Genomic DNA, 26,887 nt, shown 5'->3' on the forward strand with positions numbered 1-26,887 from the left:
GCTAGACAAGCAAGACATAATAGTCTCTGCATATTTATTGACGTCTCTATGTTTCGTGTCGTATCAACATTCATATTGATCCACCTCTCCTTTGATCTAGACTACACAATCTTTCTCATAAATGTGCTCACTATTGACTACGTCATTTATATTGCTATTTATATTGTTATTTGATGTCCAGCCATACCCATAAATTTTGTACACAAAACAATGATTTAATTTTGTAATTAACTCCACAAAATTATACATAAAAATCTGCCGGTGGATATACCTTCGTCTCCCCATCAAGAGCAAAGGAAGCAAAACTCACCATATTGCACCCTTAAAAGATAGATAAAGCTATACCGCTAACCATTTAACTATAGTCTATTTTTATTTTAACCAATACTTTAATTTTTTGTCAATTATGTTATCAAACTATTTAAATACATTTAATCAAGTCATTTGCTATTAACAATTAACGACTGTATTGATGCGACAGTTAAAATAATTTGTATAATTACACATTTAGTTTTTATTTTTTATATATTCTATTAATTTAATCATAATTTTAAATTAATTCAATATATTAATTATCCATTCATACGATGACATGTGTCAAGATATTTAATTGGAATCTTTAATTTATATTTAATTGAAATCTTTAATTTATATTTAATTGAAATGTTTTCCTCTCCAATCACATGACGACACGATGTGTCGCCATGTGAGGAAAGGAAAATAAACAAAAAAGAAGCAACTCCAAGGGTAATTGATCCTAAGTCAATGGGAGAGCTAACACTCAATCCTACCGCTATGCTTGCACCCACATTTGTTCATAATCTTACAACATATTTTATTTATCTTATCTTATAAGTAATGCCAGAAAAGTGAAAATAAAAGTAATACAAAAGGAGTCAAGCCCAAGTCTATTAGGAATATAAAAACATCTAAACCATTAAATAAAAGTAATTTTTAAATTATAATTGACTACATTATATATATATATATAAATATAATCAATATAATATTTAAAATAAAAGTGAGTTTAATATTTTTAGACTAAATTTAATATATTTTTGTCTCCATTTTCTCTACTTCATGCATGCACTTTCATGACTTTATTCCTTGCTAAAATAACGAATATAAGGGGTGTCATTGTGATCGAGTTAAATCTTATATCTAGGAAATGGTTTTTTCTAAAAATTCCTCTGCGAGGAGAACTTGGCTTTGCTAAATGAAAATTCTAGAACTAGACTATATGAAACGGAGAAAGTGTGAGATAAAAATTTATTTAATTTAATTTAATTTTTTTTAAAATCTTATATTTATTATATTTTTAGATATATATATATAGGGGTGATCATTCAATCGAGTCGAGTAAAAAAATTTTGAGTTGACGAGTTCTATTTTACAACTCAGAGTTGACTTGAAATTTTTTCGAATCGAGTTTATAAAATTCGAGCCAAGTCAATTTTTTGAGTTTCTATTTAAATTTAATTGTAAATATTTATAATATTATTATATCATTTGATTCCAATTTAAGTGACTTTTCTATAACCATATATACAATACAAATATATTTATTCATATTTTTTTCATATGTGATATGCATACATAATAAAAAATCGAAGGACTCGACTCAAATTTAAAAACAAATCCACTAATTACTAAAAAATATGAATTATTCGAATTGTATTTTACAATTTGATTTGAATTTGAATTTTTTTAATCGAGCCTATGAAATTGCAACTCGAAACCAATTCGAGTTGAAAAAAATCAATTTTTATATCATTATAGTTCAATAATTATATTTTCTTTAATAGTTTGGATGATTTTATATTCCCTTATAATCTAGGTTTGATTCTATTAATTATCATTGCTATTTCTATTATCCTGTAATTTCTTATAATATAAATTAAATAGCATGCGTTGCAAATCTATAACATGATATGGAAGCTGGAGTAGTGGTAGGCCACGCGAAGCCAGGGTTCGATTCCTACCATTAGATTACCTCTCTTCCAATTTACTTTCCTTTAATCTTGTCATTGCACGTATTGTCATATCATTGAATAATTAATATATTGAATCAATCTAAAATTATGATTGAATTTATGTAATATATAAATTGTTTAATTGCCACATCAGTACAACATATTACTGTTAACGACAAGTGGTTTAATTGAATATATTTAAATAGTATGGTGACCTAATTGACGATAATTTAAAAATGATGGTCAAAATAAAAATGAACTATAATTAGGTAGTAATTGATATAGTTCACCTAAAATATATTACTACAAGTAAACATATAAGAAATTGGGTATTTGTATTAGAAATGTTGATCAAAATGAAAATGGATTATAATTAGGTGGTTACTAATATAATTTACCCTAAAATATACTATTACAATTCAACATTTAATAGATTAGGTATTTGTATTAAAGGTAAAATAATTTGCATATACTTAATCGGATACAAATCTAGCACGTGCTTGAAGAAAATATAGAAGTTGTTAAGTAAACCGCATATTAAATTTTGATATAACTGAGTATTAAACGCTAGACATAATAGTCTCCGAAGTAAAGAGAAAAGAACAGTGTACTAATTAAGTGATTTTAATGATGAAACAAATAATTGTTAGTTCCCATTGAGGGTATTTTATAATTTGGAGGTTTCCTACGGAAGTTGCTCTCGACCTAGTGTTAGGGCAGTCTACTATCTTACCTCCCTTTACCTATTACATATGGGAACAAGGGATAACTATTTACTGACAGGCGAATTAAAGAGTAAAGAGAAATGGTATGTATTAAATAATTTTAATGGTTAAAAAATAATTATTATTCGTAATTGGAAGTTTAAATATGATATCTATAGATAAGGATGAACGATTATTTTTAAATCAAGGGAAGAAATTCTAAAATTTTGGGATGGAGGGAATCTGAAATTTTTACAAGAGATGATTGTCTCTACGTGCCCCTTAATCCTTCTCTTTTGAATATTTATTATTTAATAGTTACTTTTTTCCTAAAAGAGATATTATACTACATTATAATTAACTCGACTAATAAAAAACAAAAAGAGTGATTTGATGCTTTGTTTTTCATTTTTTGTCTTCAGCGTGGATTTGTAATAAAATGGTAAAGGAAAATCAAAACAGGGACCCACTCGGGGCCAGGATCGACCTTCTTCTTGGACTTTAAAAGCTAGTGGATGTCCCTGCAGAGCAGAGCAACCAGAGTTCCTTCACCGCCTTTAATTTAGCTCTCTCGTCTTGTTTCTTAGTTTTTTTCTTATCATCTTCGATTGAAATATTGAACTACTCTGAACTTTGACATGGGGGAAGCTACAGAAATACAACTCCAGATCCTGGGTAAGTGCTTCCACTTCATCTATATAATTATGATTTTCCATAATTTTATTTAAAGAATCAATTCACATGTAAAAAGTACTGATAATTTACCAGACGAGAACAAATTAGATGAAAATTCAGCTGAGCGGAAAACAAATGGAATCATGAGCCAGTCAAAAAGAAGCTACAAATGGTGGCTCCTAGTGGCAATCTATACACTTTTTCTCCTCGCCGGTCAGTCAACGGCCACTCTTCTCGGAAGGTTGTACTACGACAAAGGTGGAAACAGCAAGTGGCTGGCAACCTTAGTTCAAGTTGCCGGTTTCCCGATCCTCATTCCCTTGTATTACCTTTCATCATACAAATCTTCAAACCACAACACAAACAACAGCAACATCATCATCATAAACCCACCGTCTGTTCTCCTTCTTTCGGGCATGTATTCTGGACTTGGAGTTCTATTAGCAGCCGATTGCCTGTTGTATTCAGTTGGTCTTTTATATCTCTCGGTCTCCACTTATTCAATCATTTGTGCTTCCCAATTAGCCTTCAATGCCTTGTTTTCGTTCTTCCTTAACTCACAAAAGTTCACCCCTTTCATAATCAACTCTCTAGTTCTCTTAACAATCTCTTCAGCCCTTCTCGTATTCCAAAACGATTCCTCCGGTTCCACATCGGTTTCCAAAGGGAAATACGTGATCGGATTTGTATGTACAGTAGCTGCGTCTGCGGGGTACGGATTAATGATGTCCCTAACTCAATTTTGTTTCCAAAAGATTCTGAAAAAGGAAACCTTTAAGATCGTGTTGGACATGATAGTCTACCAGTCGTTGGTTGCAACTTTGGTGATCTTTGTGGGGCTTTTCATCAGTGGGGAGTCGGGAAATTTGGGCAGAGAAATGGAAGGGTTTAAGATGGGGAAGTCATCGTACGTGAACGTGCTGGTTTGTATAGCCATAGGGTGGCAAGTTTTCTCGATCGGTGCGGTGGGTTTGATAATGGAAGCGTCTTCGCTTTTCTCGAATGTCATCGGCACGTTGGGGCTGCCTATTGTTCCAGTGTTTGCAATGGTGTTTTTCCACGATCCCATGACCGGGATTAAGGTCATTTCTATGGTGTTGGCCATTTGGGGATTTGTTTCCTATGTTTATCAGCACTATCTCGATGATCGGAAATCTGAGACTGGAAGGGTTTAAACAAAAATTGTCATGAAATTGTACTGTTTATCATTCACAAAGATATATAATGAACTAGATTCCCTGTATTCATGCCGATAGTTGGCTCTTTTTTGCCGGAGTATTCATGTGCATGGTTTGGTTGTTGAGAACATATGCTATATTTCATCGTTATGTAATAATGATTGAATAAAAAAAGATTGATAGATTTTAGCTAAACTCATAATCTGATAAATCGATAAAAAAAAATTATACTTTTCCCTTTATGATTTTATTTTTGGATATTTTAAGGATAAATTATTTTATTTTATTTTATCATTTAATTATTATTATATTTTTATGTTTGGTAATTAAATTATTTTTAATAAAATCATTATTAATATCACATTTTCTTAAGTTATTGGTTATTGAATTTGAATTTTCATCAAAATTTAATAAAAATAGTGATGTGTTCTCGTATAATAATAATTTTGGTTTATAAAATCTTTCAATATTTAAAAATCTTATTAATTTAGTTATCAATGTTTAAAAAATCTCATTAAATCTAAAATCGAAATTTGGTACATCCATCTATGTTTTCAAATGATGAAACCGAGATGGAACAATAACTAAGCTCATTTCTTATTTCTCCATTCTATTTCATGGATTTATTCAAGAAGGTGGTTGTAGAGAAATTAATGGGTATAATTGTTGGGGGAAATCGTGTTATTTCACACGAACGTAATTTTAAAATTGACCTAAAATGTTAAGATTAAAACCACCAAAGGTTGCACAGCGGATAAACATGTCAAACTATTGAATATTGAAACATAATGGAAAAAACCGAATAAAAATAATAAAGGAGAGAACACACCAAATTTACGAGGTTCGACGATAATATCGTCTATTCCTCGGGCACCACACCGGATGATAACTTCACTATATCACCAATATTATAAATGAAATTATTTAGAATTCCCAAAGTGGGAGAATGAAGAATACAAGAGGAAGAGAGAACTTGTTTTGGGATGATTTCTAATGAAATACTTAGGCCTATTTATAGTTGAGTTTTAAGGACTAAACTTATAAATAACCTAATATTTTAGGGATCAAACATGAAAAATAAGTTGGCCACCTACCAAAGAATTTTCCAATGTGTACAAGTTAGCCACCAAATATGAAATTCCCATGTTCAAAGTTTGGCCACCAACCAAGATGAAATTTCCAATAAGTTGGCCACCAACCAAGATAAAATTTTCAACTTGCCAATTTAATTTCAAGCCAAATCTAACAAATCTCCAACTTGGCTTGAAATTACCAAGCCTACTCAACTTCTTCAACTCCCCAAATTTGTAGTGCCTCTAATTGCACTCACAAGTGCCACACACCCGAAGGTGTTCATACTTTCAGGATGTTAATCAAGTTCAAACAATGATTGAACTTGATTACTGCTACCACATTGGTCATCATATTGCAGGATTTTCTGATGTCGCAATTTTCTGAAGTAGAATCTTTCCTTCTTCAAAGATCTCTCGCACAAAGTGATACCTCACGTCGATATGCTTAGTCCTTGAATGGTAGACTTGATTTTTCGCTAAGTGAATAGCGCTCTGACTGTCACAATAGAGACTAATGTGACTTTGAACAACTCCCAAGTCTTCCATCAACCGTTAAGCCAAATTGCTTCCTTTACAGCCTCTGAAACTGCCATGTATTTTGCCTCTGTAGTAGACAAGGCCACCGTAGATTGCAATGTAGACTTCCAACCTACTGGGGCTTTAGCAAGAGTAAACAAATACCCAGTAGTTGATCGACGCTTATCCAAATCACCAGCATAATCGGAATCAGCATATCCAACCACACACTGACCAAGTGCTTCATTATGTTCAAAAACTAAACCAACATCCACGGTTTGTTGGAGATACCGTAGAATCCATTTCACAGCTTGCCAATGTCCTTCTCCAGGATCATGCATGTACCTGCTCACAACTCCAACTGCTTGTGAAATGTCAGGACGCGTACACACCATTGCATACATCAAGCTCCCAATTGCATTAGCATATGGAACTTTTTCCATATACTTTCGTTCTTCGTTAGTTTTAGGAGATAATTGAGAACTAAGTTTCAAATGAGAAGCCAGTGGGATATTTACATGTTTGGTATTTTCATTCATGCCAAAACATTGTAATACCTTTCTCAGATACTGCTTCTATTTTAAACAAAGTTTCCCTCTCTGTCTATCTCTGCTTATCTCCATACCAAAAATCTTCTTGGCCTCACCTAGATCGTTCATCCCAAACTCTTAATTCAACTGAGCCTTTAATTTGTCTATCTCCTTTTGACTCTTCGAAGCGATCAACATATTGTCAACGTACAAAAGAAGATAAATGAAAGATCCATCTTTGAGCTTTTATAAATACACACAATGATCATATTTGCTTCTAGTGTACTTTTGCCTCCTCATAAAGCTATCAAATCGCTTGTACCACTGCCTCGGAGATTGCTTCAATCCATATAGCGATTTGTTCAACTTACAAACCCATTTCTCACGACCACCATCTTTGTATCCTTCTGGCTGAGTCATATAGATCTCCTCTTCTAAATCACCGTGCAAGAAAGCCGTCTTTACATCAAGTTGAGCTAGCTCCAAATTCAACTATGCTACCAAGACCAACAATATTCTAATGGAGGAATGCTTCACAACAGGGGAAAATACTTTATTGTAGTCGATTCCCTCCTTTTGAGCGTAGCCTTTAGCTACCAACCGTGCCTTGTAGCGAACATCTTTCTTGCTATGAGATCCATCTTTCTTTGCAAATACCCAATTGCATCCAATTGATCTTTTACATTTCGGTAATTGAGCCAGTTTTCAAGTGTTGTTCTTTTGGAGAGATTGCATTTCTTCATCCATGGCATTTTTCCACTTTTCACTTTCCAAGCTTTGTATTGCTTCTTGGTAAGTGATAGGGATATCATCATCAACAACTGGAAGAGCATAGGCCACCATATCAACAAATCGAGCAGGTCTACGAATTTCTCTCATTGGCCTTGTAACTGCAAGTGGTTCTGGTGTCTCCAATGGTTCTTGGGTTTGAACTCTTCATCTTCTGATTATTCTATTGGAGTTGAAGAATCAGTTGCATCAACTTCTAGGATCATCGTCTGCTGAAACTCTACCTGTTTTGGAGTATACTTCACCTGCTGCGGATACTTGTCTGGACAACTTCATTTGTTACCTTCTTTATTAGGGCAGATTAATCAAAGGTAACATCTCTGCTACAAATTATCTTCTTGGTGTCTAAACACCAAAGGCAAAATCCCTTCACTCCATGGGTGATTCCCATAAAGAAAGCCTTCTTTGCTCTTGGATCAAGCTTGGATTCCTTTACATGATAATAAACAGTGGATCTAAATATATGTAAGGAATCATAATCAGTAGCAGGTTTTCCAGACCATACCTCCAATGGTGTTTTTCCTCCTATCGCTGATGACGACAGACGATTGATGAGATGGTCAACATATGTCATAGCCTCAGCCCAAAATGCCTTGCCTAACCCAGCATTAGACAATATACATCGAACTTTCTCCAATAGTGTTCGATTCATACGCTATGCCAACCCATTCTATTGTGGTGTATTTCTAACCATGAAGTGTCAAACAATACCATACTCATGGCAAACGTCAAAGAATGGGTCACTTTTATATTCCCCTCCATTGTCCGTCCTAAGACGTTTGATCTTTCTACCAGTCTGGTTATCGATCATATTTTTCCATTTCAGGAAAATTTAGAGCACTTCATCTTTAGACTTCATCGGATACACCCAAACTCTTTTGGAAAAGTCATCTACAAAAGTTACAAAATAATGGTTTCCTCCCAAAGACGATATCTTTGAAGGACCCCATACATCTGAGTGAATATAATCCACAATACCTTTTGTATTATGTATAATGGTGCCAAACTTCACTCTCTTCTGCTTTCCCAGAACACAATGCTTGCAAAAGTTCAATTTGCAAGTCTTTGCACATTTCAACAATCATTTCTTTGCCAGAATTTGCAAGGATTTCTCTTCAGCATGCCCCAACCGCATATGCCATAACTAGGTTGCGTCCAAATCATCACCTCCGGAAGCTGCTGCAACTGCTCAATAATTGTACTACCGTGGTAGTAATACAAATTATTTTTCCTGATGCCCTTCATCATCACAAGTGTGCCATATGTGACTTTTAAAACTCCATCTCTCATAGTGACTACTGAGCCTTTGGATTTCAAGGCTCCCAACGAGATGAGATTTTTCTTCAAACTGGGCATGTATCGGACATCTGTCAGAACTCTGGTTGATCCATCTTGATTCTTCAATCGAATTGAACTTATCCCAATAGTTTTACAGGCATTGTCATTGCCCATATAAACAACTCCTGCATTTAGTTCTACTAAATCACAGAACCACTCCTGATTAGGGGACATATGATATGTGCAACCCTAATCTAATATCCATTCATCTGAATAGAATATTGTTGATGAAACAACCAATGATATGTCAGAGTCATTTGCACCATACTCTGCAACACATGCATATGGAGTAGCTTTTCCTTTCTTATTCAGCTTCGGACAATCTTTCTTCCAATGGCATTTCTCATGACAAAAGGCACATTCATCTTTTCCTAGTCTGGACTTCGACTTTGATCTCCCTCTCCACTTTGGCTTTTGACTTTTTGAGCGACCTCTTGCCACCATGGCCTCCGCTGCTTCGTACTTGCTCTCCTTCTTGGTTTTCTTCCTAAGCTCATAACTATACAAAGCAACAGTTATATCTTTAAGGGTAACATTATCCTTACCATGAAGTAACGTTATCTCAAGGTGCTCAAATTTATCTGGAAGAGATGACAACAATATCAAGACCAAATCTTCATCTTTGAAGGTTTCATCCATGCCCAATAAGTCTGCCACTAGCTCATTGAACGCAGTGATGTACTCATTCATACTGGTGCCTAGTTGATAATCAAATCTGAACAATCTTTTCTTCATGTGGAGACGATTCTGAGAGCTTTTCTTTAGGAATTTTTCCTCCAATGCTTTCCACATCTTTCTTGCAGAAGTCTCGTTCTTGTAGCCATACTTCTGCTCCCTGAAAGACAAGATCGAATCGTGCTGCAATCCAAACGATTGATTGTTCCCCATTATTTCTCCTCCACATATTCGAGCTTTTCTTCCTCAATGGTGATGTCTAGACCTTGTTGGAATAAAGTGTCTAACACCTCGCCTTGCCACATGCCAAAATGACTGAATTCATCGAACAACTCCACCGAGAAATTTGCATTTGACATCCTCCTCCTCACCGGTCCGGATGAAGAGCTTGATGTCTCAACTGATCCGTATTTTGGCATTTTAATTCCAACGAACAATATTCAATAGCACGAACTGTATCTTTTCAGCAACGGAACCACCAGGATAACCTCAACCGAAGCTCTAATGCCAATTGTTGGGGAAATCATGTTATTTCCCACACGAACGTAGTTTCAAAATTGACCTAAAATGTCAAGATTAAAACCACTAAAGGTTGCACAGCGGATAAACCTGTCAAACTTTTGAATATTGAAACTCAATGGAAAAAATCGAATAAAAACAATAAAGGAGATAACACACTAAATTTACGAGGTTCGACGAGAATATCGTCTACTCCTCGGGCACACACCGGATGATAACTTCACTATATCGCCAATATTACAACAAATGGAATTCTTTAGAATTCCCAAAGTGGGAGAATGAAGAATACAAGAGGAAGATATAACTTGTTTTGGGATGATTTCCAATGAAATACTTAGGTCTATTTATTGTTGAGTTTTAAGGACTAAACTTATAAATAACTTAATATTTTAGGGATCAAACATGAAAAATAAGTTGGCCACCTACCAAAGAATTTTTCAATGTGTACAAGTTAGCCACCAAACATGAAATTCCCATGTTCAAAGTTTGGCCACCAATCAAGATGAAATTTCCAATAAGTTGGCCACCAACCAAGATCAAATTTCCAACTTACCAACTTAATTTCAAGCCAAATCTAACGATAATAATATATGAGAAATTGAGGCAAATATTCTTGGCAACACAACACACCATATTAGTCGGTTAGCATCACAATTACAACAAATCAAAATCAGAACATTAATTTAATAACTATATACGAAATCTTTATTTTTATTCTTTCGTATTGAAATTGTATTCTCATTGTTGTTAACTACAAGCGAAACTTTTTCACATTTTTAAGATTCCGATATGGAAAGTAAATAACGATGTTTTCGACTCATCTCAATAGCCATTTTAATTCTTACTTTTCTTCATCAATTATTAAACGATCAATGTCAAGCAAATAAAAAACAAAAGAATAGAATGAAAGTACAAGAGTATAGTAAAAAGGGTAAACTACTAAAATGATCACTTAATCATGGGGTTCGTGTCAATATGACAACTACACTTTCAATTTTGGTGATATGACCACATGATTATTTAAACGGTTACACTTATTGTTAAAAATAGACGGTGTTGTTGATGTGGACTTTTAACTCATCGGTAGTCAATAACAGTCACATTAGCTATGACGTTCATTTTAACGACAAATGACTATATTGAAACCACTTAGATAATTATGTAGTCATATTATCAAAATTTGAAAGTATAATCATCACATGAACACCAACCTCAAAGTTAAATGGCTATTTGAGAAGTTTATGTGCAAAGGAAGAAAGGTGGATGGTTTTCCAATGATCAGAATGTACATAATTATCAGACATGATTTTGAGATGGAAAAAAAGTAGAAAGATTCAAGATTACTTTTGAGACTTCATTAACCTTTTCAAAAAAATCTAGTCCGATAAAAAAAATTGGAGAGAAATGTCGAAACGATTTGGACAATCTTCTTAAAAAAATAAATTTAAAATTTTCAAAAGTTTGATTTTTAAAATATCTCATCTCGAATAATTTGGTATTTTCTTCTAATAATAAAATGTGGTTTGAGAGTCGTCATCAATCTTGATTATGGTGTGATTGGATACTCAAAATATTTTATTATTTTAATAAAATTTAATTTTAATTAAAACAAAATTTTCATATGATGAATGCATGCAATATAATAGAGATATTTGTGTGGTTGTCTTTCTGTTTGTAAGTTCTTTGATGGAGATCGATGAACACGTCGTGGGTTAGAGATTACAATTATTCGCGTTATTATAGTATGTATTGGATATTTGTAGAGGGTATGTATTATTCATTGGCTTCATGTATATTTGAGTTGTAACTTTATTTTATCACATTTAATATTTGTACTTTGATTTGTACCATCAGAATTTATATTTCGTAGACTTAATTTATACTCTTATTACGATTTGGTGGTGATGTTATTCAATTTTCAAGTAAATGATTTAAAAATCGATTAGTTACTTTGTTAATTTCGTGTAACACTCGATTTTTTCAGATTAGGGAATGATCGAATTAAAGTGTTACGCATATTACTAATAATATTATAAAAATACTAAAAATATAATAATAAATCATAATTTAACAAATAGTTATTTCAAAACAATTTCTCACGCCTTTTTTATCTGTATAAAGATATGGAAACAATTTTATCTAATACAACAAAACAAAATATAAATTATTAAAATAATACTTACTTAAAGTAATGATCCACCAGTTAAAACGAAGCAAAATATCGTAAGAAATCTCTGATATCAAATTTGAAATATAATTACAAGTCCTAAATCTGTTGCCCCATATTGTATGCCCGAAATCTCCTCCCTACCAAATTCCATGCGTCCGGCATGGGAAAGTTAAAGTCTGTCGGGTGATTTATGCATTTTCTAAAACAAATTGCTTTTTATGCGTTTCTCTAAAAACGTTGTGTCGGACGGGGTCTTCTCAAAAACGCTGTATCAATCGAGCATCGACGCTATCATCTCAAATGGTTTTTTCATATATATATATATATATATATATATATGAAAGGTGTATTTTTATAAATATATTAGATCAAGTAAAAACAGGTCATTTCTGAAGCTCGCATTGACTCAGAATTCAATTTATTAAATGTCTCCAACTTACGTAAATATGATTTTCAAAATAATAAAAGAAAAGGTGCTTCACATATCAATTAATTTTACCATCGCTGGTTACAACATAGTTTAAAATTGATAATTGGATTTTTTTTTTTACTTCTGACAAATATTTTTTAACGAGTTTTGATGGAGAAAACAAAAGATCATTTGGAATCGAACCCCAAATTTAATATCAATCCAGATTGAAGTAATATTATTTATAGCAACCACATGATCTACTTTTTAACAAGTTTTAAAATTGTTTGCCTTTGCAAGTAAAACAATAATGGGTTTTTCTTTACACTCCTGATAGAAATAAATTATTCGACACATTCATACATCATAAATAAATAAATTCTGTAGCTTAAACTCACAACGTAAATCGAGTGATGAACGCCACTGGACCAAGCATCTGCTTCAAAACAACCATGATTTAACTGGGGGGGAAACCCATCATTTTTTAGCATTCAATATTGCAATAGCAATCAACTGTATAGCACTTGATCTTGAAATATGCACCAACAACATTAAACTAGGAGTAAAATAAAATTAGTTCCGTTTGCAAGAAGGAACAGCATGAGAGAAATCTAGGTAACGCTGTTTCATGACAAATTTGCTCAAACTATTCCAGTCTCAGAGTTCTGATCATCGAGATAGTGCTGATAAACATAAGAAACAAATCCCCAAATGGCCAACACCATAGAAACGACCTTACTCCCGGTCATGGGATCGTGGAAAAACACCATTGCAAACACTGGAACAATAGGCAGCCCCAACGTGCTGATGACATTCGAGAAAAGCGAAGACGCTTCCATTATCAAACCCACCGCACCGATCGAGAAAACTTGCCACCCTATGGCGATCCAAACCAAAACGTTCACGTACGATAATTTCCCCAGTTCAAACCTTTCCATTTCTTTGCCCAAACCCTTCCATTCCCCACTGGCGAAGAGACCCACAAAGATTATCAAAGTTGCAACAAATTGCCGGTAGATTATCATGTCCAACACAACCTTGAACGTTTGTTTTTCCACAACCTTCTGGAAGCAAAATTGTGTTAGAGCCAGCGATAATCCATACCCTGCCGACGCAGCTAGCGTACATACAAATCCAATCACATATTTGCCTTTGGAAACCGGCGTGGAGCCTGAGGAATCGTTTTGGAACACGAGAAGGGCTGAGGAGATCGTGAGTAGTACTAAAGAGTTGATTATGAAAGGGGTGAACTTTTGTGAGTTGAGGAAGAAGCAGAAGAAGGCATTAAAGGCTAACTGGGAAGCACAAATGAGGGAATAAGTTGAAACCGGAAGATCCGAAAGGCCAACTGAATACAACAGGCAACTGACGGCCGAAAGTATTCCGAGTCCAAAATACATACCCGAAAGAACTAAAACAGATGGCGTGTTCATTTTCATGTTGCTTTTCTTTGTGTTTTGGCTTGAAGAATTATACGATGAAAAGTAATACAATGGCATAAGTATCGGGAAACCGGCAATTTGAACGAAGGTTGCTAGCCAGTTGCTAGTTCCACCTTTGTCATAGTACAATCTTCCGAGAAGTGTAGACATCGACTGACCGGCGAGGAGGAAAAATGTATAGATTGTCATTAGGAGCCACCATTTGTAGTTTCTTTGTCGAGTGATGCTTCCATTTGTTTCATGCTCAACTGAATTTTCATCTAGTTTGTCTTCGTCGACTGCTAAACAATCAGTAATTTGCATGTAGCTAATTAATAAGGTTATTCAAGTTCTTAATCAAAACTATATATGTATATATGAAGTGAAGGGTAACTTACCTAGGATCTGGAGTTGTATTTCTGGAGCTTCCGCCATGGCAAAGTTTTGAGCAGCTGAATGATCCAGCATTGTTGTTATTTCTGGTTGAAGAAAAACAGTAAGCAAAAGAAAGTTGAAGGCGGAGAAATAGAGAAAGGAAAAATGCATGGCATTGATGGGTATTGTGCACCACTTGTAATGAGAAACCTGTACCAACTCTGGGCTTGCTCTGCAGGACCGAGGTCTCCACCGATTTTAAAGTCCTGCCTAGAGAAGCTCGATCCTGCCCTTGGGTGGGTCCATTTTCCTTGATTCTTTTACTTTACCATTCAATTTCTATTTTCATTTACAAATTCATGCTAATGACCAAAATGAAAAACTAAAAAAAATACATTATCCAAAAAAATTGTTAAATATTTATATTTAAGTGTAAGGTACGAGCACGAACCAAAGTGACTTCCATGGTAAAGGAATAGTTGTTATTCTTATAGGACTCAAATTTGAACACCATAAATGTTAGGAGTGTATTGTGAGAGATCAATATCAAAAGATTGAAAGTTATCTTTGATCAGATATTGCCATGTACTTACCTCATATTATTCAAAAAAATGTAAGGTACGAATCTAATTTTTATATTTCAATAAAATGGCTGTCCCTTGTTTCCCTATGTAATGGGGTAAGGGAGAGATAAGATAGTAGGCTGCCCCCAACATTAGGTTGAGAGCAACTTCTGTCCCTTGTGCTCTCCATCAAGGTTAAGAACTTGTGCTCTTTATTCAATGGTTTTATATTCAATGTGGTTCTTATATTAAGTGTAACTTAATAAAATCATAAATATATTCATCACTCTTGTTGGTTAGTAATTTTCATAAATTTATTGGTTTGTAAGTGTAATAATTATTTTTGAATTTTTTTTAAAAAAAATTAATTAATGTTTTCACAAGTTTTTTTTAAAACAAATGTATTAAATTATTTATTTATTGACAAATCTATTTCTTCTATACACAAATATCATGTAACGGCTTAAATTTCTGCGTCAAAGTATAAGAATTAATCTGTTGAATCGGTTTAAGATCTTATTGGACTATTGACGCATGTTGGGCGACAATTGAGTGATAATTGGACTCGCCTAAAAAAGTGGATTTTATGAGAGTTTAATAGTTAAGGGACTAAAAGAATAATTAACATATTGAGGATTTCAGGGTTGATCTCTTGGTTGATTTGGGTGATGCCACGTGGAATTAAGGCGGGGGGGGGGGGAATATGATCACTTTCACCCACCCTTATTTTATCATCTTGTCTCCTTTTTTCCCCCATTCCGCTCTAAATCTTCAATCTTCATTATCTGCATCCTAAAGAAGGAATTTCAACCCCAATTAAAGTGAGAAATATTATAAGAATTCTATGAGCTTCATTATAAGACTCATATCATCCATTGTAGAAGCTAAAATTAAAGAGGGTCTTTGAAGAGGTTTAAGCTTGAGGGGTAGTTCAGGAGTTTCTAAAGCATGTCCATGTATCAAATTCGTTCAGACTTTATTGGATTATTGAAGTGATTAGAAATTATTTTTGATGTTGTGATTAGCATAGGAGCAAGGAGAACCCTCTAGATATAGAGGCAAAGGAAAGCTTGGTGAATCTTGATCAATAAGTCTTCTTTGGTTTATTTTGTGTAAGAATAAGATAGTGTAATCCCTTTTAATATCATGGTCATCAAAAAAATAATATCTTATGGTAGAATGTGACTTGAAAGGATTTTTTTTGGTGTTATGATTGATTTTGGCTTTAAATGTTTGATTTGATGTTTAACATTGGATATTTTAGTGTTAAAGCTATTCAGTGGTTAAAGAGATGATTTTTATCTCTAGAGATCTCAAGTTTAAGCATATTGTTAGGAGTTTTTGAAAGTTCATTGTCAAATAGATTAGGAGTCATTCAAATAAATATTATCTTATAATAACTCTTAAATTAATAAAAAAATGCTAAATGATTTTATTGAACCCCTTTGAACACTAAAAATAATATTTGTCCTTAATGATAAGCAATATAGGCGCTTTAGGAGTGTTTATCAAGCTTTAGAAATTATTTTCTAGACTTTGATATTGGTGCAGTTCATGTAATATCGATACTAATTAAATTAGTGTAGAAATCTAGGCTAAAATGATCTTAGGTATCGATATCAAGGGATTGATATAGATGTCGAGTGAATTTATTCAAACTTTGGGGTTAATTTTAATATCAATATTCTAGGAGAGTATCAATATTTATAGGGTGGTATCGGTGCTAATATGGTAATATCAATACCCATTTATGTTATAGAACTTTGAGGGTAGACTTTATATTAGTACTCGAGGTGAGCATCAATATCAATGAGGTGATATGGATATTGAAGTGTTGTAATATCCTAAACTCGATATTACAATCAAATCCAAAGTGTCACACAATTTAAAAACCAAACTAATATTTCAAAATAAAAATAGTAAGCCTAATAAATCGATTAGAAAGTCACAAATTAGAAATAAAATTATACTTCTTGAAACATATCTAAAATGTTGCCACAAACAACAAGCTGCCTTTCACCATCAATGGCAGAGGCAAGTATTATTCATGGTGGGCAATTGTTAAAATTTGAGTTCTTTATATTAATGTAATATTCGATTTTTACTCGGCCTAATTTTTAAGATCCAAATATTTTTATTGAATTTGATTTTAAAGTATAGGTCATCAATCGACTTGCAATAAATTTTTAAGTGGAATCAAATATTTTCTAGGCATGATGTATTTTTGAAATAAAAGTAGCTTTTAGTTAGTTTTCCAACGTATTTTGAAATGTCTCGGAAATTCAATATATACTTATTTTAACGAAGACAACATGCGAAGAAAATTAAATGCGAGTCCAATACTAGAATTTTAATTTATTATGAATATTCAATTATGTTATTGATTATTTGTAATTAAATTTAGGTATAACTTTTCATTATTTATTTAATTGTAATTTAAGATTTTTTTTATTTTAAGTTTTTTCTTTTAATTAATTTATCTACCGTTAATGAAAAAATGTTATGGTTTTCTCTAACTTTTCTTTATTTATTTTTTTAATTTATCATTCTAAAAATATATGTTTTTTTTAAATTAATTTTTTATTTGTATTTATGATTCATTGATTTATTTTAATATTTATTTATTATTGTGTGTCATTTAAATATTTTTCTATGCACATTTTGTTTCAATTTACCATTTCATTTATGTTTTAGGTTAATTTCTTTATTTCGGTACATGTAACCCTTTTATTTCATTTTTTTAAGATTAAACTCATTTTTTTATTATATATTTTGTATCTTAATTTATTTAAATTTTACTGTGATAGACTCTCAAAGATAAATACTTTAGGTCTCTCTTTAAATTTTGGTTCTAACTTTAATTTTTTTTATTAAAACAACTCATAATTGTGTTGGTATCGAAAAACGATGTGGATATATTCATCATTTCTCACATATAATCGACTCTCGAATTCTTATAAATGAATATCTTGTAAGACGTAGATTCGGTAAAAGATAAAATTTAGGTATCTGACCTTATCTAATCGAGAAAGGTTGGTAACAGCTCCAAAAGGTAAATTATTCACTTTAAGTCAAGATTCGATCTCGAATCACTCGAAAGTCCATTACGACAGCTAGCTGTCTATTTTACTAATGGTGACTAGCCTAAAATTTAATTTATACCAACCACGTACAAAAGAATTATATTATGAATATATATATATCGACTCACAAAAATATTTCTAGATTATCATTGTTGATCATCATTCATTGACCACCTAAACACAGTCTGAAACTGTAGTCGTAAACTATTTGTAGACGAATAATTTGCATTGATAAGGTCAAATTAATACATCCACGACTTCTAAACAATGGCAACTGAATTTTATTAATAATAAAAAGAATCAAAATTGCAACGCATCAGAATATAGAGAATTTTGGAGACAATAATCACCAAGATACTTGTACAAAAGTAAATAATAAACCTAAAAATACAAAGATATTAATTTTTTCCCTAAAAATGAAAGAAAAAAGCAGAGGTGAATAAGATATTGATAAGAATAAATGTAATTTATTTATATTGAGGAAAATGTACAAAATACTCGACTCTTCACTTTTCCTAAAATACCCGTATCTGCCAACATAAGGTGCTCATCCAGTCCAACCACTTGGATTAAACATTACATTCAGACACGCTCAAAGGTATTCATCCAACCCCCTAAACTGAACATGCCCATATCGGACTCATGTCTGTATCTGACACATACCCTGACCGCATATGATAACATAGGCCGCCGGTCAGAGGGCATCGGACTTTTTTCCGACCAACATTGGCCAGGATTCTCTGACCAAGTTTCTAACCATGAAAACCAATTAAACTGGAACAGGAGATGGTTCACCTATTGAATAGTGCATTGTGGATGAGAAAGAAGACTACCTTAACGTTGCCGTCTCTTGCCTTAAATGCTAACCAACCAGCCGTTTCTGAAGTTGACGATTCGATGCCATCCATGACTATCTATCTATGCCGCCATCATCGTATTTTAACAATGATTATAAGCTCGTCTCTTGCAGATTAATGATTATGATCCATAAGATCGGCAAGAGTTATCTTCCCGCAATTGCCAGCATCCAGCCTATCAAACTTCTCGCTGATCTGCATAATGTCTTTGTCTGAGACCTTTCCCATCTCCTTCAGCTTGTATATCACAAACTCAGATTTGCTGCATACAGAAAACAAGATTAATACTCAACAACAAATCAAGAAAACTACACTTTAGTTCGACAGTACAGGAACATAAAATAAAAACGTCATGACAAAGATATTGTCAGACAAATTACCAAGAACAATTTAAGAACTAGAATGTTAGAGGGTGATGCAACATACGAAAGCGAAACTATTCAGTGTCCAGTGCAAAATCTAGTCAAATGAAGTAAGACCTTAAGGACTTCAATCATCATCACATAAGAAGGAAACACGGCAGCTTAACATATTACAGACATAAGATGGAAAGCACCCCGTCCAATGCATCACACAAGAGCGAGGATGATTATCATAACTCAATTCCAGAAGATCATATACTTGATCAAGCAGACAGAACAAATTAGAAGGAGCAGATGTGGTATAGAAATTGTGCTCGCAAGGGGGACACGCGATTTGAATAGCATGTATACAGCAATTCCGACGAATAGGGCCTTGAGAGAAAAATATAATTCCATTTTCGAGGAGTTATGCAATTAAAAGTTCTTTGGACTGAGAACCTATTAGTTGAAAATTTAAGCAATTGCATGTTAATGATTCCGAATATGAGTTGTCAAGCTTTCATTAAATACATACTCCCCATAACCTTTATATTGAAACTCAAACGAAGCTAAAATCAGCGTTCCAACACAAAAATATGTCAACTAATGAACCAAAGACTACAGCAGTTACAGAAGAAAGAAGGAAACTACAGTAAGTTTCGGAATTAGTATATTAACCTTTCAGGTATTATTGCACCAACAAATAAAACTTCAAGCATAAAACCACTAGAAACTTGACAAGATGAAGATGCATAATTCAAGTACTAACCAAATGTCATAAAAAACATACCTCACAAAGCCATTGTTGTCAATATCGGCAGCAAGAAACTCCGAGATAGTCATGTCCTGCCCGAGCACCCACTTTGCAATTCTCCTATGCCTCTTATCAACTCTAGCCTCAGCCAAATACAGAAACGCTCGGGCAACAGCCAGAGTCGACACGAGCAACCAAATAGCAGCAAAAACCCTACCGGGCAACGTCTTGAATGCCCGGTCACCGTACCCGACGGTAGTGACCGACATAACAGAAAGATAAAATGCATCCAACCACCCAAGACTCTCAACAAAATGCATAACACCAACACCAATTCCAATACAAAGAACCACAACTCCTAATGCCAATCCAACCTTCATCCTTATCCTCATTCTCCCCTTTTTCACATCAATTATATAAGATCTCGCGGAATCCTTCTTTCGACCCTCATCTTCAACGGTTCTCAACAAATAGTTCTCTTGTAAATCAAGCACATAACTAACCATACCACTAAGCAAAATATCGATAAACCCGAATCCGACCAACACGAATAATATCGAAAACACCTTGGTAGCCACACTATTAGGGATTATATCACCATACCCAATTGTGCACATTGTGACGATACAAAAGTACAAGGCATCAACAACCGGGTGAGTTTCATGACCCAGGAAATTATGACGATTAAACCAATAGATAACAACACCCAAAGACAAATACACAACTAAAAGCACAAAAGCTTGCCTTACAATGGATTGGGAACCCAATTGAGGCTTGGGAATTGAAGGGCGAACGATGTCGTTCAACACCGCCATGGCGGGTGCCGTTTTGGACCTGTGGAGATTGGATTTCTCCCATATGAAATCTGGGTCTATAAACCACGAAGCTGTGGAGGGTGAGTTCAGTTGGTTCTGTTGCAAAAGAGGGTCTTGGAGATTTACAAGGGTGCTGTCTTGAGAAGAAGAGGAAGGTCTGGGTGAAGTTAAGGCGTCGAGGATAAGAGATGAACCGAATGGAGATTGTGAAGATGAAGGAGATGGACCAAAGATTAGTCTGTCTTTTAACTCGGATGGGGTTAAAGGGATTGGGAGAGAGACTTCATCGTTTTCGGGGAGAGGAAAAAGTGGTGGCGGTGGCGTTGGCTTCTTCCGGGGACTTGTGTATTGAAGCAACGGATCATTTTCCATATGGAAAATAGTCTGGGAAAAGGGGGAAAGTGAAAGATTTGGACTTTATTTCTGGGAATTTCGGGTAGAAATATAAATCTGAAGTGATGGGAACAATAAGAAGAACAGTGTTCATAGAGTACTTCCGTTCCGCTTTCAGCAAACAAAGGGGCTGCGCGTGTGACTGTGTTTTGTGTGCAGAACATCAATACAGAAGAGAACAAGGTAGAAGTTTTTCTAATAATAATAATAATAATAATAATGAAGAATACAAACCGTCTTCAATTATAAATTATTATTTTATTGAATTTTAGTAATATTAAAAATTATAAATTAATTATCAAATTATAAGATATTTTAAATATCTTAACTATTAAAAATTAGTACCACTCATCTTTATGCTCGGATCGAAAATGTCATTGACGTTTTAATTTTGTCAATTTTAGCATTGACGTTTATGTTTCACTTCAATTTTGCCACTCCGCCGTTAATCGTTAATGGCACAATGACATGGTATGGACGGGTCGTGACGGTGATGACGTGGATGACTTTTTTAAAGTTATTTAGTCCACGTAACATCTGTATTACCTGAGAAAAGTTGGAGATTCGCCACCACAAAACTCCCATTTCTTCACCACCACAAAACTCTCCCTCACTTGCCGTCCACTGTGCACGGTATCATCCGTTGCAAGAAGCTCGACAACCTCACTGGCGATTCGTTCTCCAATGACGAAAATCTTATAGCGTATCTTCTTGTCTTCTTAATTTTCTTTGGTTTCTTCTTGCTTTGCCTCGTAGGCTTTGTTTACAGTATAATTTTTAAGTTGGTGTTAAACATCTCTGAGGGGGAATCAGTGGAGAAGCTCCTCGAAGATGAAATAAGGATTTCCGTTTCTCTGTCGTTAATACCTTATTCTTCAAAGCTTCTGCTGGTAAAGAATCCGCTCTCGGCCGACGAGGTGCTCATCCGATTTTTCGGTGTCATTTTCCTTTTTCTGCATCGTCGTTTTTTCTTTACCGTGTTGGGAGGCACTGGAGGTGGAGTTAAATCGTCATCGTTTTCAAAGGTATTATAGAATTTGCGACATGGCCATTTGTTATCGTCTTAAACTTTCGCTATAACGTGACATATGTCTTCTTTTTCCCAGTGGAACTCCAATGTCGACGGCGGTGATGATTCAATACGGCCACTCCAGTGGAAAGTACCTAAGTAGCAACGGAGGCCATAAGAGATCGGTGGTAAAAACAGCGTAACCCCAAGTGGAAAAACTGATGCAAATCTTCTGGAAGGGTCAGCCGGTGTCGGAGCCATAGCCGTGGGTCACGTAGACGGAGTTTTGATGAGTTGCATGAGAAAAATGTTGTCTTGTGGAATGCAATGCTCGGAGGTTTTGTGCAAAATGGGTATGGATACGCCGATGAGTCCTCGTGTTGTTTTCTCAGATGAAGGGATCTGATTCTCACCCTCATGAGTTCACCTATACAAGTATCTTGAGTGCATGTGCTAGCTTAGGATGTCTGGAAATAGGATGCCAATTTCAAGGGTTTATTATAAAGAACAAATTTGCATCAAATTTATTTGTGGCAAATGCATTGGTTGATATGTATGCAAAATCTGGTGCTTTAGAGGATGCAAGGAAGCAATTTGAGATCATAAAAGATAGAGATAACGTTTCTTGGAATACAATTATTGTTGGATACATGCAAGATTAGAATGAGCTTGAGGCTTTTAGAATGTTTCGAAGACTGATTTTATATGGGATTGTTCCCGATGAAGTTTCCTTGACTGGTATACTCAGTGCTTGTGCAAATGTTCAGAGTCTTGAGCAAGGGAAGCAAGTCCATTTTCTTGCAGTCAAATCTGGTTTAGATAAGAGCCTCTATGCAGGAAGTTTCCTTATTGACATGTATGCCAAATCTGGGGCCATTGGGGATGCAGACAAAGTCCTCTATGATATGCCTCAATGGAGCGTGGTCTCCATGAACTCTATGATTGCTGGATATGAACCAAATGATTTAGATCGAGCAGTTATCCTACTAAAAGATATGCAGGTGGATGGATTGAAACCATCTGAAGTAACATACACTAGCCTTTTAGATGCCTATAATGAACCTCATAAGTTGAACGTCGAAAGGAAAATCCACTGTCTTATAGTAAAGATAGGCCTTTTGCATGGTGAAGAATTCTTGGGGGTTTCTCTCCTGTGCATGTACCTGAACTCCCTTAGAGATACAGATGCAGGAAATCTGTTTGAAGAGTTCAAAAACCGGGAAAGTGCCGTTGTATGGACTGCTTTAATTTTAGGTCATACGCAAAATGACTGCAATGAGGAGGCCTTGCACTTCTTCCGAGAGATGCGTAGCTGCAATGTATTGCCCGACCAAGCTACATTTGTTAGTGTCCTTAGAGCATGTGCTGTTTTATCTTCTTTGCAAGTAGGCAGACAGATCCATGCACTAGTTTATAATACCGGTTATATTTCAGACGAGTTAACAACTAGCGCCCTTGTAGATATGAATGCTAAATGCGATGAAGTTAAATGTTCTGTGCAAGTTTTCAATGAAATGAATAGCAAGAACGGTATTAGTTTCGGGTTTGCCAAAAACGGTTATGCTGAAGATGCATTGAGAATATTTTTTGAGATGAAGCAAACACATGGAATGCCTGATGAAGCAACAATTTTATTTGGGTTCAAACAATGTTAATTGGAATTTTAAAATTTTAAAACTTTTATAGAAAACATAACAGAAAAATATAATATAGTTCAGTGGTTAAGTATTAAGTTTAATTTCAAGGGGTTTGGGGTTTAAATCTCTCTAGTTGCATAATATTTTCAATAATTTTTTCAAGCGATTTCGTTTTGTCTTTATTGAGCATCAAAATAATTGCGTTGAAACGACGTCGTTTTTGTAAGGCATCTATGTCATCACCGTCACGGCCCGTCCATGCCATGTCATCGTGTCGTTAACAGATTAACGGCGGAGTGGCAAAATTAAAGTGAAACATAAACGTTAGTGCTAAAATTGGCAAAATTGAAACGTCAGTGGCATTTTCGATCCCGAGCATAAAGATGGGTGATATTCGACATAGATTACCCTAAAAATTATTAAATTTTTTTATTTATAAATATTTAAAATAATATTAGTTTATTAATATAATAATTAATTAATATTATAAAAATATTAATTTTTTTTATAACTATCGATATTCTATCTATTAATCGATTAATTCAAATTGAATAATATAGAATCAATGGTGATCCTCATAACTGAGTTTACTTATTTATTATATTTTATGTGTCAGTTTAACTAATTTGGATTTATTCACGTTGTACACCTAACTCTGGTTATGATTTCATAAATTATTTTTATAAATTATTTTTGTAAAATTTATTTTATGTAAATAACTTTTTCAAAATTTGTTTCTAAAAAACCAAACGTACCATAAATTATAAATGTCTTTACTCTAAATTCAATATTAAAATTATCATAATTGCTTCTTCAAATAAAAACATAAACAAATAATAATGACGTCATGCAAAAAGTCATTCAAATAGAGTACGCATGAAGGTGTCCGTAGTTTCTTTTAGACTTTGACGTGTCTCAAGATTGGATTTGGAAAGAGGGATATGCTATCTAAGCCCACTCGCTGTTGGTGGAGCGCGTGTAAGGTGTTAAAAAATGGCTGCGAAGGAAATTTTGATTGGGCAACAACGCCAACCGCATGCGAAGCTGTCTCATTCCTCATTTATTTATTTCAACTAATATTAAGGGTAAACTACTCAAATGACACTTAATTATGGGGTTGGTATCGATATGACCGTAATACTTTCGATTTTGGGAATATGCCCACATAACTGCTTAAGTATTTATAATCAAGTCACATTTTGTTAACATTTAATCGAAGTATTAATGTGACAGTTAATAAAATTAATATAATTACATATTTGATCCTCAATACTTTCACATTTTATCAATTTGATCCTAAGCTTTGAGTGGATTGAGATGAAAAAATTGTGACTCATTCAAATTTTTGACTAGATGCTATCTGTAGGGTGCGTGCGCTTGTTTAAGCACAAGGCAACGCAAACTGTAATTCGTATCTTTTCATGGTCACAAGCTCATTATCGAAATGCAACCATTATTTACCATCCCATCTTTCATTTGTATCATGCCTATTATTTGGATAGTTAAACCCGTCTTTGCTTTCTATTTTGATATATACGTATAGATCTAATGCTATTCTCACATAAAACTAAAATTCATACTCGTGTGTTGCAGGAAGTGATCGATACATCCGGAGGGTGATCTTGATTCCAAACATTTTTCTATTTAAATCTCAGCAGTAATCCATCGTTTTGAAAATTTATGAAGAGGTTTTGGTTGAATCAGGTGTGGTGCAAGTTTTGCAATTGAGATTGTTTCGGAAGAATTTGAAGGTGGGATCAAACAGCAGACCCCGGAGCAGGCAGGAAAATCTAAAGCAGACGCGTAGAATAGAAAGGCACTAAAGGTGTAGTTGAAACATTTAAATAGGAGTTCATGCAGACCTTTGAGAATTCAGCTGGAATATTAAGCTATCGCTTTACCTTTAGACTTAATTTTGATGCCTTTTTTATTTGTTTTAGAATGTTACTATGTGTTTACTTACCCAAGAGGACAGATCCAAGGGTAATTTATTAAATTAAATTAAATTAAAATTAAAATCAAATTGATAGAATATATAAGTATTGAGGACCAAATATATAATTATAATGATTTTATTAACTGTCACATCAGCACTTCCGTAAGATTTTGACTGCAAGTGACTTGATTGAAACCACTTAATGAGTTATATGGTCATATAGCCAAAATTGAAAGTATAGTGATCATATCGACATCAACCCCATAATTAAGTTGTCATCTAAGTAAAATATACAAATAGTATCCCAATTATAAAGTGTTACTTTGTTGAGTTTGTTGACTATTGAAAGTTACAAAATGATCTCCTAACTATAAGTTGCTAATTTGTTGAGTCATCTAACTATTAAAAGTTACAAAATAGTCACATGATTATTCATATGCTCTAAAGTCGTCAATTTCCATTAAAAATTAAAGATTGTTTGAGTTAAGCGTTAACTAGTTTATTAGGATATGATAAATTCTGATATCAAAATTGTTTAAGTTGTATTTTATGGATCAAACATTTGTTTACATCAATATTTTTAAAACCGGACCGGACCTTGAACCGGTGAAGGTACCGGTCACTGGTTCAACCGGGTTTTACCGCGGTTCAACCGGATTTTATATACAATAATTTTTTTTAAGTTTTACATAATATTCAAAACAATATTAATATATATATAACATTTTTTTAAGTTTACAATATTAAAATATATAAAAATATCACAAGTCATAACATATATAAGTTAAAAAAACATAAAATTAAGTGAAACAAAATGATTCAAATCAACTACAACATAATATTTAAGGTAAAACATATTAAATATTAAATATAATTATGTAACTATAATCAAAAAATAAATTTGGGGCTGAAAAAATCATAACAAACGATGTCGTTTTGTTTAATTTTTAAAAAAAAAACAATCTCACATGGCTAAAAAATATAGAAAAGCATCCCAAAAGTCTAAAAAGTAAAAATATGAGAACAAAAACAATCACATATGGCTAAGAAACATAGAAGAGTATCCAAACTGACTTCTATAAATACTAGAGGTAATTTGACATTCAAAATCATGGAGCCTTTTGGTGAGCACAGAGCGAACTATTATTTCGCTT

The 26,887-nt window shown here is 33.8% G+C and overlaps 3 protein-coding genes and 1 pseudogene across 5 annotated transcripts; 2 read left to right on the forward strand and 2 right to left on the reverse strand.

The window, feature by feature from the left end:
- The first annotated feature begins 3,222 nt into the window (after positions 1 to 3,222).
- Positions 3,223 to 4,607, forward strand: LOC120188985 (probable purine permease 10). Of its 3 annotated transcripts, none has more exons than XM_039192349.1 (2): positions 3,223 to 3,352; positions 3,443 to 4,607. In XM_039192349.1, exons 1-2 carry the CDS (start codon positions 3,316 to 3,318, stop codon positions 4,525 to 4,527), a joined length of 1,122 nt encoding a protein of 373 aa, XP_039048280.1. In that variant the 5' UTR covers positions 3,223 to 3,315; the 3' UTR covers positions 4,528 to 4,607. The 3 variants fall into 3 exon arrangements, with proteins under 3 accessions (XP_039048280.1, XP_039048286.1, XP_039048275.1); XM_039192355.1 differs by having other exon boundaries at positions 3,233 to 3,352; positions 3,446 to 4,607; XM_039192344.1 differs by having other exon boundaries at positions 3,235 to 3,350; positions 3,429 to 4,607.
- Positions 4,608 to 13,190: 8,583 nt separating this feature from the next.
- LOC120189719 (probable purine permease 10) lies at positions 13,191 to 14,213 on the reverse strand (the record flags this gene model as incomplete). The annotated part of the gene is made up of 1 exon (XM_039192930.1): positions 13,191 to 14,213. A coding segment is annotated over one exon (1,023 nt), but the record flags the coding sequence as incomplete, so codon positions are not given.
- A 4,229-nt stretch (positions 14,214 to 18,442) lies between these two features.
- LOC120188976 (two-pore potassium channel 3-like) lies at positions 18,443 to 21,248 on the reverse strand. Its single transcript, XM_039192336.1, has 2 exons — positions 19,980 to 21,248; positions 18,443 to 19,110 (listed from the first exon to the last, which is right to left on the reverse strand). Exons 1-2 carry the CDS (start codon positions 21,128 to 21,130, stop codon positions 18,963 to 18,965), a joined length of 1,299 nt encoding a protein of 432 aa, XP_039048267.1. The 5' UTR covers positions 21,131 to 21,248; the 3' UTR covers positions 18,443 to 18,962.
- LOC120189729 lies at positions 21,217 to 25,604 on the forward strand (annotated as a pseudogene).
- The last annotated feature ends 1,283 nt before the right edge of the window (positions 25,605 to 26,887 follow it).

Source organism: Hibiscus syriacus, unplaced genomic scaffold (assembly GCF_006381635.1).
Source record: "Hibiscus syriacus cultivar Baekdansim isolate YM2019G1 unplaced genomic scaffold, ASM638163v2 tig00004072_pilon, whole genome shotgun sequence".
Lineage (NCBI taxonomy): Eukaryota > Viridiplantae > Streptophyta > Magnoliopsida > Malvales > Malvaceae > Hibiscus > Hibiscus syriacus.